General features: G+C 40.7%; 1 protein-coding gene and 1 long non-coding RNA gene across 3 annotated transcripts in view; one reads left to right on the plus strand and one right to left on the minus strand.

Annotated features, from left to right (window-relative positions):
* The window catches only part of LIMK1 (LIM domain kinase 1), a 68,529-nt gene extending 53,707 nt beyond the window's left edge, over positions 1-14,822 (plus strand). For both annotated transcript variants that reach the window (XM_069946286.1, XM_069946287.1), the window contains 9 exons: positions 429-612; positions 1,933-2,019; positions 3,117-3,248; positions 5,221-5,280; positions 5,398-5,463; positions 7,532-7,667; positions 8,691-8,746; positions 11,535-11,692; positions 13,076-14,822. In XM_069946286.1, the coding sequence (XP_069802387.1) occupies positions 429-612; positions 1,933-2,019; positions 3,117-3,248; positions 5,221-5,280; positions 5,398-5,463; positions 7,532-7,667; positions 8,691-8,746; positions 11,535-11,692; positions 13,076-13,238 (1,042 nt within the window). In that variant the 3' untranslated portion in view covers positions 13,239-14,822. The remainder of the gene's footprint in view (positions 1-428; positions 613-1,932; positions 2,020-3,116; positions 3,249-5,220; positions 5,281-5,397; positions 5,464-7,531; positions 7,668-8,690; positions 8,747-11,534; positions 11,693-13,075) is intronic.
* LOC138767779 (uncharacterized) lies at positions 3,022-10,989 on the minus strand. The gene is made up of 3 exons (XR_011358849.1): positions 10,926-10,989; positions 7,483-7,652; positions 3,022-3,224 (listed from the first exon to the last, which is right to left on the minus strand). It is a non-coding gene; the product is annotated as an uncharacterized lncRNA (long non-coding RNA).
* Positions 14,823-16,412: the final 1,590 nt, after the last annotated feature.

The raw sequence follows: 16,412 nt of genomic DNA on the forward strand, positions 1-16,412 counted from the left end.
CTGCACTGACCTCTCTGGCCTCTGAATACCGACTTTCACACACCTCCCACTGTATAATCCTTTGTTCTCTTCTCTCTCTCCCGGCGACTAATCTCCCTCCTCCCCTCTCCTCTCTCCATAGGTTACACAGGGCTCGACTGATGTAAAAGAGTCCAGATTTCCTGATTATAAGCAGTGGACAAGAGAGAGGAGAGAGAGGAGAGAGAGGAGAGAGGGGGGGAAAGTCTTTTTGCATGCAGATAATGGCATATTTGCCTAATAAACCCAAATACAACGTTTCTTAAAATCGCCTGTACTATTGATTTCTGCAAAAAAAAAAAAAAAAAGATGCAACAGTGACACTTTAACTTATATAGAACTACTACCGATGGGAAGTAAATGAGACTTCCTACTGATATATACTGACTTTCTTCTTCTCCTTTATGAAGGCGTAGCTGCAGCATAGACAGATCACCTGGGTCTAGCTGTGTGGGTTCCCCATCATGCTCTAGAAGAGATATGTGCCGATCCGAATCTGTTCGTGGTGTTACTGGAATGCATCGAATATTCAGGCCTTCAGATCTCATCCCTGGAGAAGTGCTAGGAAGAGGCTGCTTCGGGCAAGCCATCAAGGTAAATTCTCATGCATTAACTTCAATAGCCCTAACCTGCACATCAATTTAATTAGTAAAAAAATGTTATATTTTTTGATAAATTGATGTATGTAGTGTTGTATGTTACATGGCAGTGTGTTGTAACTAACCTCAATGGTCCCCTGTGAATTCAGCAATGCCCCTTGTAGAGATACTGTAGTTATTCCAGTGATTCAAAGTACAGGAATGAGTAGTCAGCACAATAGGATTCCGTAAAACCCCTTTAACACTTTACTGAAAGTCTATATGCAACAATTCAATGACTTCTTATACAGCACAGGATGCAGCATAACGATGCTAGAAATGGATACTAAGGATGTCTAGAGTAGGAACGAGTGGTTTAAAGAAAAACTATGCAGTGTGGAATGAAAGCAGTCTTGGGTGAAATCTCCTAAACACAACACAATACTGTGATCACTGTATGGCTATGTTCCCACAGTGTTTTTTTTTAAGAGAAAAAATGGCATTCGCCATTTTGAGTTCAACATGACGTCTGTTTAGGTAGATTATTCTAGTTTAGGTAGATTGATTGCCCTTTGGGTCTCCCAAGTTATGCTGTTTACATAACTTTAGGAGTCCTGTGGATATACTATAAGTGTCCCTGATGGTTATACCTCTTTAAGACACTGTACAATATATTCCTCAGCCACAAGACAACTTTAGAGTTATTATATCTGAGATACGAATTCCAGGACGCTGCATTTGGTAGATAGCAAATAGAGAATTACAAACTTATATTAAGAGAGATTTATTAAAAGAGAACCCTGGGCAGGACCACTTTTTTTCAAAATGCCCGGGGAGAGGATGGGTGAAAAAAATAACATCTACTTACCTTCCCGTCTCTAGCACTAGTACCCACATTCCCCCACTCTGATCCTTGGTGCCCAACCGCTTCCTGGTCTAGAGACTGGACTTGGGATGTAAGCAGTGTGCCTGTGATGTCACGTCCCAAACTGTATCTCTAGACCAGGAAGCAGCTGGGGATCCGGGATTGGAGTGGGGGAATGCGGGCAATAGTGCTAGAGCCGAGGAGATAAGTGGATATTGTTTTTTCTACCCACCCCGTCCCCGAGCATTTTTTAAAAAAGTGATCCTGCTCGGAGTTCTCCTTTAATAGTGGAGCATCATGCCAGCCCAATGCCAAGGCACATGCAGTAAATATTGCATTTATTATTTATCCTGAGCACCATATTTTCCAATGTGTGCATGGTGTTCCTTCATTGATTAATGTGTTGCCATGTTCCTATTGCTCTCTTCCTTCTCTGAAATTAGTGTGATATCAATGGTTTATTTCTTTTAGGTTACTCATCGTTTAACTGGAGAAGTGATGGTGATGAAGGAGTTAATCCGATTTGATGAAGAAACACAAAGAACCTTTTTGAAAGAGGCAAGTTTCTCCTAGAGTTAGGGCCCTAGTAAACAGAGCAATAATCGGCCGAATAAAAACAATGATCAGCCGATGAACAGATCATCGGCTGATTGTTGGTTAAGATTTGGACCTAAAATTGTTGTGTGCATCGCTTTGTGTAATATCTATGAACGGCCGATGGCTAACGATTGCCCAAACACTTCATACCTTACCTCTCAGCGCTCTTGGTCTTCTCTCCTGTGCTCAGAGCTTCCTGTAATTGGCTGAGCGGCTAACAGTCAGCTAACAGACTACCAGATTATCGGGCCGTCTAATAGATCCAGTAAACGAGCACCAATTTAGCAGATTGGCGCTCATTTACTAAAATGATCGGGCTGGAGTCCACCCGTGTGATAGGACCCTTAGGCTGGGTTCACACTGCAATGTCCATGCAGCCTTTTGCTTTAATCAGCTACATGTCTTATTACACGGAGAGACGTGTGGCTGCAGCAGATTATCTGTCAATATGTTGGAAAACAGCGATCAGCTGATTTTCACATATCTGCTGATCGCTGGCTTGATTTCCCTGGTTTGGCAAATAATCTCTCAGTTTATTAACCAAATAAATACCTCACCTATAAATGTAAAATATGTATCAACCAAAATATGCTGGACAGATAATCATGATAATAATATAGCCAATAATTTTAATTAATTTGAAAGAATTATTAAAGTTACAATAAAAACTTCATACTGTACGTTTACAAATGTGGAAGGGGGTAGACAATATAGAACCCCTGAGAGGAAGAGGCATACATACAGAATGATACAACACTGAATGTGATAATGTACATAAACGGCACTGGGCACCCATGCTATCTAGAAATGTTATATAAGTGGAGGAATATCAAATATATAAAAGCACAAGTAAAAAGTAAAAGTAAAGCACAAAGTGCAAACACACCCAGCAGTAGTATATAAAGCATAGAATAAACAATGATGAATCCCAGAGAAAATATCAGGTATAATACCTACAGCCTCCACGTCCTCACCCAACACACATTTCACATGTTTTGTCATTTTTTTGGTAAATTGTTTTGTCATTTTTGGGTCAATTGTTTTCTTCTTTCCTGCAGGTAAAGGTAATGCGTTGTCTTGAGCATCCAAATGTCCTGAGGTTTATCGGGGTACTTTATAAGGACAAAAGACTGAACTTCATCACAGAATACATCCCTGGAGGGACCCTGCGTCGGGTGATAAAGGGGATGGTGCGTGATTTCCTAAAGTTCCATATTTCCCATTGATATATCACTTTATTGTACATTATTTACATACTATATACAGAATCTCTAAAGTGCTGATGGCAATTTAGAACACAATTCTTACATGTTATATACTGTACATACTAGGTTACCCAGTTACTCAATTACCTAGAACCTAATCTTTACTTCCAAGCCTGTGGATTGTGCATTTTGAAACCACATTAATGTGCGTATTATATATTGGCATTTCAAACACCAGTTTTGAACTAAGGTCTATTAAAGTGAAATGAACAAAATGTATTAATTGGAGCCCAGATCTTAAAGGGCTTAGCGGGCATTAAAACATTATTCCTATTCAACTGTGGTTATAAATATGTATAGAAAATAATCAACATCCTATGCTTACCTGTCCACGCTCCCCCAGTGTCCTGCTAGTGGTGAATCCAGTGTCCCTGCTGACTGTAGGCCCTTTACTTCCAAGATGGACTCATCTCGAGAGTGACAGCCTGCCCATTCTAGTCCATCCTGTGATGGACTGAGCGGGCTGTCACTCATTAGGCAAGTCTGAACCTTGAACCCAGAGATCAGTCAGAACCTTGCAGGCCCTGCAAATATTATCACAAATCTGAAAGGCGCAGAAACTTTTAACTTTTAGTGCCGAGATGCAAACAAATTCTCCCCTAGGCTATGTTCACACAACATCAAAAATATTGAAAAGGCGGCCGATTTTTCATATTTAAAAAAAAAACGTCAGTTTTTGCCGAGATTTAACTGACTGTAATGGCAATGCATGGAAGTCATTGAGAAGACAGACGTCCAATGCACACAGTGTATTGTATAACGGATGTTTTTGCTGCGGGCGTCAAAATAATGAACATGATCATTATTTTTGGACGTCTTTTGCAAACAGCAGACGTTTTTTATTAGTTGTTCACACACAGTTTTTTGTTTGTTACCGTTCTTTCTCCATTTTTACTATTAAATTCAATGGACTTTTCAATTAAGCCACACCCAAAGGTCAATTAGTAATTCCAAACTAAAATAATGTGTAAACACCAGTCATTGCACTAAGGGGAGGTCAGGCTGCTAAATGAAATCTGTTATTTTAGACTCAAAATAGCGGACGTCATTTTAAACGGGGCTGAAAAAGTGTTGTTTGAACATAGCCCTATTGTGATTACAAATTTGTGCCTGAACCTGAATTTTTTTCTTTTAACCTGCGATTACATTCAGCTTGGAGCCTTTTACTGGTGCTAAGGCAGGACGGTTAAAGGCAGGATTTCTAGTGTTTAGGTCCAGTATATATGGAGGTTGTTTTGTGCCCTTGTAATTCCTCATTTGACTCAATGACCTCAGTTAAGATTAGTGAAACACACTAGTGAATAAAACTAGAAACAAACCCTGATATATATCACTATTGTGCTAAGTAAATATGGGGTAATTTCCCCATAGATCCTGATGTTTTAGTTTGACTTTGATTTCAATGTAATATTTATAGACTCAGCAGAACTCCCTTGCCTACCCTACAGAGTTTTTCCAGTTGTCACGTACTGTTTTTTCAAGACCATTGCTAGCCCATAACTGCCAGCAGAGCCAATGACATACATACATACAGGCAGACCATGCAGCTGCTATGGGGCCCTTAAGTAAGAAATTTAGTAAGACTTCTCTCTTCAGAATTGGTTCCAGGCTCATGGAAAGGAAGAGGAAAAATCCCTTCTGTCCTAGGTTATAAAACTAAATGTCATAATAGGGAGGTCATTTTGATCCTTTCCATGGGGCCCAATCTCCTCTATGTACACAACTGAGTAGGACAGCTAATTTCTGTCTACCGTAATTTTGAGATAAGTAGGCATAGGCATTTGAATATAAATTCTTACAATGGACAAATTAAATTATTTAAGATTTGTTCAGTAAGAGCATTTCCAGGGGTAGTTAAAATAGCACATAACTTATTTTGATTTCTGTGTGTTTGTAGGAACCTCAATACCCCTGGAACCAGAGAGTCAGTTTTGCGAGAGATATAGCAGCTGGAATGGTGAGATTTATCTATCTATCTATCTATCTATCTATCTATCTATCTATCTATCTATGTATTCACATGAAAAATCTAAACAAAATTGCTAATATTTATTGAATGTATATTTACTTCTAGACCTACCTCCATTCTATGAATATAATTCATCGGGATTTGAATTCTCACAACTGCCTTGTAAGAGAGGTAAGACAGTCGTTGACTGGATGAACTGAACACAAATTTTATCACATATGGTATACATGTGGGATCTTTTACTATATAGGAGCCTGATGGCTATTAGAGATCAGCGAACCGGGTTTGGGCTCGAGTCGATCCGAACCCGAACTTTTGGTATTTGATTAGCTGGGGCTGCTGAACTTGGATAAAGCTCTAAGGTTGTCTGGAAAACATGTATACAGCCAATGACTATATCCATGATTTCCACATAGCCTTAGGGCTTTATCCAAGTTCAGCAGCCACCGCTAATCAAATGCCGAAAGTTCGGGTTCGGATCGACTCCAGCATGCTTGAGGTTCGCTCATCTCTAATGGCTATATAGAGGAAACGATACAAAGCAGGGCTTGTATAGGCTCTAGCAGAACCTGGACTGATACCTGGTCCTACTGCAAAGGGTAATTTTCATTTGGCTATACACAGGGCCGTCGTCAGCACCCGGCTAACTAGGGCAAGTGCCGGGGCCCACACTTCCTCTAGGGGCCCAGTCCCGTCTGTCACTACATTTTTTTTTCTGTTAGTAAAAAAAAAAGTGTAGTAACAGAGGGGACTGGGCCCCTAGAGGCCGCATGTGTCAGTTAGGGGCCCGCCGATACATATATCACTGCAGGGCCTGTATTAAGGAGAACTAAACTCAGCATGTTCATGTGTTATATATGTATATAATATGAAAAGCTGGTGCTTCTAGTTCCAGGGCCATTTTTAGCATTGTGCAAGCTGTACCTTAGGATAAATTCACACGGGCGGATCCTTCCCCTGTGAATTCCAATGTGATTACATACTCGCAGCAGGATTGGCATCTCGCTGCCAGTATGTAAGTGCCGGCCCCATTAACCTCCGCCGCCCGGGATAATACATTACCTGCACCGCTATCCGGCCATATCTGAGGCTCCCGGAGGTCCAGCGCAGCCTATCAGTGACTGTGGCGGGGCCGTGAACTGATTGGTTGTGCGGGACCTCCGGGAGCCTCAGATGCCGCCGGATCGTGGTGCCAGTAATGTTTTATCCCGGGCGGCGGGGGTTAATGGGGCCGGCACTTACATACTGGCAGCGAGATGCCAATCCTGCTGTGAGTATATAATCACATTGGAATTCACAGGGAAAGGATCCACAGCGGTTTTAGCTGCAAATTTGCAGCTTTAAATCCGCTGCGGATCCGCCCTTGTGAATTTACCCTTACTCAGCACTGATAGTTACCCCCCATCCTGTTACTGGGTCTGACTCCTCCAGAGTCCTTACTACCGCAGAGATCAGGAGATACAGGAGGAGATAGATATGCAGCAGACGCATGTTTCTTCTGCTGCAAATCTTTCCTTGCCTGTATCTCCATGATTTGCTGGCCCTGGCTATACATGCTCATACATGTCAAGCCAAGAGTGAAACAATCAGAGGGCCCACTGTCATTCTTTCAGTCCAATTAAGAAGGCTGTTGTATACCCTAAAAGATATTATTTGTAGGGAATCATTGTTAATAATTAGATAACAGTTATTTATATACATAAATTATATACATGCCTAATTGTAAATATTTCTTGTAGGACTCCAAAGCATGTGCATCCATGCTTGTGTGCCCCGCACAATCCCAGTATATGCTTAGAAATAGACTAAATGTTGTCACTAGAGATGAGCGAACCAGGTTCGGGTTCGAGTCGATCCGAACATTCAGTATTTGATTAGCTGGGGCTGCTGAACTTGGATAAAGCTTTAAGGTTGTCTGGAAAACATGGATACAGCCAATGACTATATCCATGTTTTCCACGTAGCCTTAGGGCTTTATCCAAGTTCAGCAGCCAACGCTAATCAAAGTTCGGGTTCGGATCGACTCGAGCATGCTTGAGGTTCACTCATCTCTAGTTGTCACTAATAGACAACATTCAGTCCATTGAACATAATGGACACATTGCAGGTATACTTCAGTATACTGATCTGCCCATTTGGCAACATCATAAACATAATTGTATATGTGCACATAACCTCATCATTACCCACCTGTGTTTAGTCCTGTACACAGCCTTATATCTTTGTCTCTTGCTTTTAGGATGGCAGTCTAGTGGTGGCAGATTTTGGTTTGGCACGATTAATAACAGATGAGGCTCGGGACCTCCGGAAAGACAGAAGGAAGCGTTACACTGTAGTGGGGAACCCATACTGGATGGCACCTGAAATGATAAATGGTGAGAATAAAATGGCACTCCTATTATAATTGCAGCCTGTGTACACTTTCGATGGAAATCTTTAACCGAAGGGTCTCATAAATGAATGTATAAAAGTTTGTATTGTCTAAAGTCATGAATTTAAAGGGGTTCTGACAGTTAGCAAACATCAAGTATAAACCGGAATCAGTGCAAAAAGCAAAAAAAAAAAAGTACCCCCAGATTCACTGGAGTTCCACCATTACTCCAGTGTAGCCGTTGCAGTGTTGGGCTATGTTCACACAACGTTTTTTCAGCTCTGTTTAAAATTACCTCCGTTATTTTGAGTCTAAAATAACGGATGTCATTTAGCAGCCTTGCCTCCCCTTAGTGCAATGACTGGTGTTTGCACATTACAGTATTTTAGTTTGGAATTACTAATTGACCTTTGGATGCGGCTTAATTGAAAAGTCCATTGAATTTAATAGTAAAAACAGAAAGAACCGTGACAAAAGAAAAACTGTGTGTAAACTACTAATAAAAACGTCCGTTGTTTGCAAAATCTGAAAAATGATCATGTTCATTATTTTGACGCCTGTGTCAAAAATGTCCGTTATTCAACACACTTTGTGCATTGGACATCTGTCTTCCTATTGACTTCAATACATATACTGACGTTTTTGTAAATATGAAAATAGTCCGCCTTTTAAATATTTTTGACGTTGTGTGAACCTAGCATAGCAGTGATGTCCTGTGCATTGTTCATGTGACTAGTCAGCCAGTCACAATACATACTGACATACTGTCAAAGAGCAGAGAACGGCATGTCCCTATGGATTCTGGGCTAACATCTGGCCGCAGTGTTTGTGAGCCAGAAAAAGAAGCCAATTTGGGTGATTTTATTGTCTGACAGCATCCTAAATGCAGTGCGTGCTCTATGTATATTGCATACCTGGGCGACCATTCCTTTTCAGCCCACTCCTGAGATTTTAGAGAGTCACGGATAGCTGCATTGTGCCAAGGCTTCAGCCATGACTGTATCTTAGCTTTTATTTCTTTTTACAGGAAGAAGTTATGATGAATCTGTAGATGTTTTCTCCTTTGGGATTGTTCTTTGTGAGGTAATCACATCCATTTTGCTTTTATATTCTCTTACTTTGTCTCTTGCTATATTAATTTTGCACCAGCATATTATGCAGCACTTTAAAATATAGAGGAAACATGTACAGATAAAATCAATGGGGGTCCTGCTCACAAGAGCTTACAATCTATGCAGATATTGAGGTAAAAAGTGCTTACAGTATTTTGAATGATTCTATCCTAAAGTGAATGGACAAGCAATGCAGTGACTGGCACAAGGTTTGAGTCTAGCTGCAGCATTCGGGATAGATTGGAGAGGGGAAGACTCATTACTAAATTTACAGTAATCAGTACAAGAACGACTCAAGGCAGATGTAAGAGTTATGGCTTCTTCCACTAGAAGAAAGTGGTTGGATTTCTGAGATGTTTTAGAGGGGCAGTTGACATGACAGGCAAGTGTTAAAAGTGGTTATTCAGTCATCATTACTGATTAAATTAAAAGAGAAGTTTGGCGAATTTTTTTTCTATAGTATTGTCACTTAAAAGTTGTACAAATCCCAATATACACTTATTACGGGAAATGCACATAAAATGCTTTTTCCCTGCACTTACTACTGCATCAAGGCTTCACTTTCTGGATAACATGGTGATGTCACTTCCTGGATAACATGGTGATGTCACGACCCGACTCCCAGAGCTGTGTGGGCTGTGGCTGCTGGAGAGGATGATGGCAGGGGGACACTGAGGGACACAGGGCACTTCAGGGACACTGAGCATCCTCTCCAGCAGCCACAGCCCGCACAGCTCTGGGAGTTCGGTCTTGACATCACCATTTTATCCAGGAAGTGACATCACCATGTTATGCAGGAAGTGAAGCCTTGATGCAGTAGTAAGTGCAGGGAAAAAAAAGCACTTTATATGCATTTCCCATAATAAGTGTATATTGTGGATCTGTATAACATTTGGGTGACAATACAATACTTTAATTAAAATTTTCGCCAGACTTCTCCTTTTAACCCTTAGACGACCCAGGGCGTATAGTTACGTCATGGAAGTCTGTCCCCAGACAACCTAGGGCGTAACTGTACGTCCTGGGTGGTTCTCCCGCTATGAAGCGTGCTCCGGAGCGCAGCGCGCTTCATAGCAGGTGGGGGCTGGCTGCAATCAGCAGCCGGGACCTCACCGGTAATTACACGCTGCAGCGATCGCGCTGCCGTGTGTCATTAACCCCTTAAACGCCGCGATCGTGTAAGTCCCCTGTCACTTACCGATCGGGACCCCCGCAGTGTGACTGCGGGGGACCTGATCGGTAGAACGGACCGTCGGAGGTCTCTCACCTTCCTCCAAGCGGTCCGATCGGCGATCTGCTGTACTGAGCCTGCACAGGCAGGCTCAATGAGCAGAGCGCCTATAACACTGATCAATGCTATGCCTATGGCATAGCAATGATCAGTGTGTGTACTCACACTAGTGTATGTAAAAGTCCCCCAAAGGGACTTCAAATGGGAAAAAAAAAAAAGTTAAAAACACTGACACACTACCCCAAAACCCCTCCCCCAATAAAAGTTGAAATCACCCCCCTTTCCCATTATATAAATAAAACCTATAAAAATAAATAAACAAATCAACATATAATATACCGTAGCGTGCGTAATTGTCCGATCTATTAAAATATTACAAGCGTCATTGCGAACGGAGAACGGCGTACACGAAAATAAGGGGAAAAGGGGAAACACGAACGGCGTACACGAAAAGGGGAAAAAAATTTTTTTTATAAAAAGTGATCAAAACGTCCGATCTTCACAATTATGGTATTAATAAAAACTAGAGATCATGGCGGAAAAAATCACACCGCATACAGCCCCATAGGTGAAAAAATAAAACTGTTATAAGCGTCACAATAGTCCCATTCTATTTATAATTAATTGCCAAAAAAAGGATTTCATTTAAAAAAAATATATAACATTAGAGAATCTGTGTAACCTGCATGTGGTTGTGTTCGGACTGACCTATAGAGTAATAGTATAATGTCACTTTTACCATATAGTGTATTACGTAGACACCGGAACCCCCCAAACGTTACCATATTGCTTTCTTTTTACAATTTCACCTATTTATATCTTCATAAATAATATATTTGGAATTCCATCATACATGTTATGGTAAAATGAAAGACGCCATTGCAAAGTACAACTATTCCTGTAACAAGCAAGCACTTACATTGTAGATAGAAAACTGAAAGGGAGGAGGGAAAAACGAAAACACTAAGATCAAAATTTGCGCGGTCCACTGGGTCATTTTGGGCCTGGTCCTCAAAGGGTTAAAGACAGCATCAAGACAGCACAGCATTTCCTGTCCGCATGGCATGTCAACTGAAGTTGTAGCACAGGCCTGGTGTCCAGGCTTATTCATCTGTTCTACTTGCAACTAATATATCTCACAAGATTTAGTGAGCGCTGCAGATTCTTGGTTATTGTTCTTTGAAGCAGTTACCTTTGCACCCCAATAGTGTACCACTGGGTGAGTTGAATCCCATCCAGAAGGACTATATATTTATCTAAGTCAGCAGTGCCGGTCCTCTTTGAACTTTGTTTTACGATGAAATTAAGGTATAGAGAAAAAGAGGAGAGGACCATAGATTGATTCTTGAAGAACCCCTGGAGACAGCTAATGAACAAGCGGTCAGATCCATAGGAAGGAAATTAAAAGGGAGCAGTGTACTTAAGATACAATGAATCTCAACTGAACCTTACTAGATCTGTACATCATATTTTCCACATAAATCTCAGCTGTCTGGAACTCATCCATCTTTTCTCTGGTCTCCATTAGATTATTGGGCGAGTGAATGCAGACCCTGATTATCTTCCTCGCACCATGGATTTTGGGCTGAATGTTCGTGCCTTCCTGGATAGATTTTGTCCCACAAATTGTCCACCAGGATTCTTTCCCAGTGCAGTATTATGCTGTGATTTAGACCCTGAAAAAAGGTGAGTAGTAAAGACAACAACATTGTCAAATCATTTACAACAATCTAAGGAAAGATTCTTAGAACTTAGAAAAGGTATCTTTGTCAGAGCTTCCATTTGGGACCCTAATGTGCTTCAGACCAAAAATCAAGGTAACATACACCAAGTACAGACCATACATGTGACTCCCTCTATTTTCTGTCTGCGAGGAGCAGAATAGGCTCACATCCCCCAATGTTGAGCATTTTCTGCATGCACTGGATATTGCTTAACACAAAGCTTGTTCCATCAGATGATATACATATATATATATATATATATATATATATATATATATATATTACACAGGGTCACCCCATCAAATTATTGTTGTTCCATAAGGATCAGTACTGCACAGTTACAGTGCAATGCACAGTACAATTCCAAATTCACATGCAAATGTGACGTAGGCCTCACCCGTGTGAATAGGCCAGTAGCAGCTTTGCTTATGTGGATTCTGTTTTTCATCATTGTTCTGTTGTTGTTGATTATTATTATTATTATTATTATTATTATTAATAATAATAATAATTTATTCATTTTATTTCTTCATGTTATTAAAACTCTGTAAGAAAAAATTCAAACAAAGCCATAAATTAGATTTAAAGGGGTTATCCACTATTAGAAAAAGCACAGCTACATTCTTCAGCACCACCCTATCCTCAGGTTTTCTGTGATATCACAAGTCAGCTTCATTCACTTTAATGGAACTGGCCTGAAAAACCATACACAAACAGAGGACAAGAATAGTGCTGTTTCTGGAGGAAAACAGCCTTGTTTTAAGCCTGTATCCTGATTGGGCACCCCAACACTTACCTCATTATTAAGAATGAAATGCTCCTAGTCACAATTCTCTTGCAAAGCCTTCCTCCACCATGGGGGTGATTAACTCACAGACAATATAAAGAGGGAGATTATCCACCTTCTAGGCCAGTTTCTCTGCAGTGGGGTGGCTTCCCATAGACCACAAATGTTAACATACATTATGCCAGAAATCTACTCCAGCTCATAGATATCAAAGTCTGAGTCATAGACAGTGAGAAAGATGCACAAAAATGTATTACCTGGCTTACTGTCAGTTTAATGAGACAAAGATTCTTTTTCCAAATGATGCCTTCCACTGGCTTTTTCTTTGCCTTTCTGGTACAAGTTCCAGCCATGGCTTACATTGGCTATGGTGGACATTTAATCACATTTAATGCAGTATGATCGATTAGTATTACATAGGAAATTAGGGGTAAGGAATATTTCTCTAGGGAATATTTCTCTAATACATGGAAATAATTGTATGACTAAACAGGGAAAACATCTTGGAACCTCTTCTTCTGAACATCACTTTTTTATTTTACCCTTGATGTCTTCCAGGCCAAGTTTCTCGCAGCTCCAGCTCTGGTTGGATTCACTCCTCAGGCACTTGAATCTGCAGCTGCCTCTTAGCTCACATCTTGAACAGCTGGAGAAGGGGTTTTGGGAGCTTTACAGAAGAGGAGACAGTACCTTGCATGCACATGCTGAAGTCCCAGAATAACAGCATCTTCAAGGCTGAAGGAGATATCCCACCTTATGTGTGTGTGTGTGTTATAGGGAGCTCATACTGCTTACCTTACACAGATTGGGGATCATATCCCTACATCTTTGATTTAAGAATGGGTCCTGCTGTGCCAGAAGTTGTTACCACTGACTGTGAGCATTAAGGGGAATCCAAAGATGTTGTAGATCCACTGGGTGCCTACAGAGTTAAGTAAGCTTGTAATGGTTCTTGGACTGGCTGAAGAGGAACCTGGCTTTTTAATGTGGCACTTTCTATTTACGGCTCTAGTAATGAATCTATGTTGTCCTTCAGGGCGTCATTCCATCACATCCTCACTGCATGGCGTCCTTTTCTGTCAACTTTTTGTTCAAAGGAGCTTTCTGCACCTTGTGTAAATACCTATCTGTATATTTAGACTGTGCGTAGCCTTCTGTACATATCCTTCCATTGTCTGTGATTTTAGCCTGTTGTTCTTGTTGCCAAGAAGGGACTACTGCTTTTTACTGTCGGCCCAGGGCAGTCCTGGTCTCTGTGATAGGACCACAATGCACTCGGGCAAAGGATGGTGAAGAAGCTGTGAAGTAGTCTCCCCTGTTTTACACACGGAAAGACATTGTATGTTTTTATTTAATGTCATTTGTCGACACGTTTAGCACTTATAGATTGGTTCTCAGCTTTTACAACCACCAGCATTCTTATGTCCACACATCATTACTATTGATATATGCAGCACCCATAGGCGACTATATACGTCATAGTGCTAAGATGACTACTGTACTGGCCTCTACTGTGTTTGTTTCACTATAGCTAAAAAAAGACACCTACTGTTCTTATGTGACAATGTATTTACAACTAGGTTTAGGACCGAAACGCCAGTATGACGCAGCTATTATGTACAGCTATTAGAAATGAAATGGCTTAGCTGCAAGTGAATGATCTGAAGCTCTTTCCGGCTTCTTCCATCTATCATCTTCTATGTTTGCAGTGTTCTATAAGTGCACTTCATAGTCTTTCCATTCTGTGAACAGCACCCCCTACAGTGCATTTTCCTAAGTGCAGAAGTTTTGCACATATGAATATAATACACATTTTTGCCTTATATTATGTATGAGGAAAATGTTTTTGTTTTTATGTTTTTTTCTTTTCATTATATAGAACATTATTGCAATTCCTCTGATACGGTTTGGCCTTAGATTATGCATTTCCGTTCCTGACTATGATCCTTCTCACCTCCAACATACCACACATTTCCTCTCATATTGAATGTAGGTTTGTAAATGTAGGATTTTGCAACCCAAGTTCCTACTCTACAGAGGGTAGTGTTATGCTTCAGCACTGTATTTAGCTTCTTACAACAATTGACTTTCATAACCTTTTTGACAAACTGTCTAAGAATGTTCACACACACACTAGACACAAAAAAAATTCAAAAAGTTACAAAAATTTCTACAACTGTCTGTGGATGATTTTGAGGGTATGTGGACCTTTGATCATCTTCTGACATCTTGATAATATGATTTCAGGCATATTATCAGTGGAAACCTGCAAGTTTAGACCCTTAAAGCGACTCTGTAACCACAATCTGCCCCCCCGCCGCTTGTACCTTCGGATAGCTGCTTTTAATCCAAGATCTATCCTGGGGTCTGCTCGGCAGGTGATGCAGTTATTGTCCTAAAAACAACTTTTAAACTTGCAGCCCTGTGTCTAATTGGCGTGGCCTAGAGTACCCATGCCTTAGCATTGAAACACCCCTCTGTCCCTCCTCCTCATCACTAGAAACGCCCCTAGGTTGTGCTCACACAGTGAGGAGGGACAGAGGGGTGTCACAATCCTAAGGCATAGGTACTCTAGATCTCACCAATTTGACACAGGGCTGCAAGTTTAAAAGTTGTTTTTTAGGACAATAACTGCATCATCTGCCGAACGGACCCCAAGACAGATCATGGATTAAAAGCAGTTATCTAAAGGTACAAGCGGTTTAGGGGGTCAGATTGTGGGTACAGAGTTGCATTTAGATAACTAAAATAAAGACTGTGTCTCCCTTTCTTAGCTTTGGTTGAAATAATTTACATAATTTACATATCACTGAGTGACGCAAACAGAGTTCCTAGTGAAACAAATGGAATAGTAATGGAATTTCAATGGGCATCCCAGTAAGGCAGATATTTTAAAATTTTGTGGGGTAGTTGCCATGGCCCCCATCACTCTCAACTGTTCTCTACTTCCTCTGACATATTATGTCTCTGCTCATTGTCCTATCAATTGGTAAGGGTCTTAGCTCACAAATCCATTGATAATATCTTTGAATTATCCGGCACATAGTAATATTTTAATCTTTAAAGGGTAGGTGACTGAAAACAATCAATGATTTCTACAGGACAATCACAGGTAATAGCCATGATACTTGCTGGACTACAGATGCCAAGTGATAATGTCACAAAACAGCTTCATGATACATACTGTAAGCACATATTGAGAAACCCACTGAAGATCGCAGACTGTAATAGATACAGATTATTTTTATTGTAAATTCTGATGCAGTTGTTCAATCACTGGTGTTATATTCTTAAATAAATAGATAACAATAAGTTTTATTGCACAATGCCCCACTTGGGTTACACATACATGTACAATCGTACAGTGACCTCCCGCTATGTTCATCTCCAGTACTCTGCTTTCTGGTAGACATTATTCTAATAGCTTCTACTGATCTATAATACATTTCATTGTGCGCACTGCTCTATAATAAATATTCATGGTCACTTTGAGCTTCATAATATAAAGCTGGTTAATGAGGATGAACGTTACTATGTCCAAGCCTCAGGGTATGTCCACACTACGGAATCCTGGCTAGTCACCTGCCGCAAATTCCGCATCTCACCCGCGCTTGCGGATGCTGGGTGCCGCATCTCTGCTGCTCCCATAGGCTTCATTCTATGATTTGCCTGATTCCACTGTACGTCTGAGGAATGAGCGGGTTATCCGCCGGGATTCCGTAGTGTTGACATATCCTCAGTTGGATCTCGTAAACAATTATCTATTTTCCTATATAGAAACAAATTATAGATTCACACAAGTCCGACAGACATGTTTGGGGTAAAACACACATTAAGTGGATATGTCTGCAGGAAATTTATCAAAGATTACAGTACCAGCAAAGAAGATCATCAT

The sequence above is a fragment of the Dendropsophus ebraccatus genome, chromosome 11, assembly GCF_027789765.1.
Source record: "Dendropsophus ebraccatus isolate aDenEbr1 chromosome 11, aDenEbr1.pat, whole genome shotgun sequence".
Classification (NCBI taxonomy): Eukaryota; Metazoa; Chordata; class Amphibia; order Anura; family Hylidae; genus Dendropsophus; species Dendropsophus ebraccatus.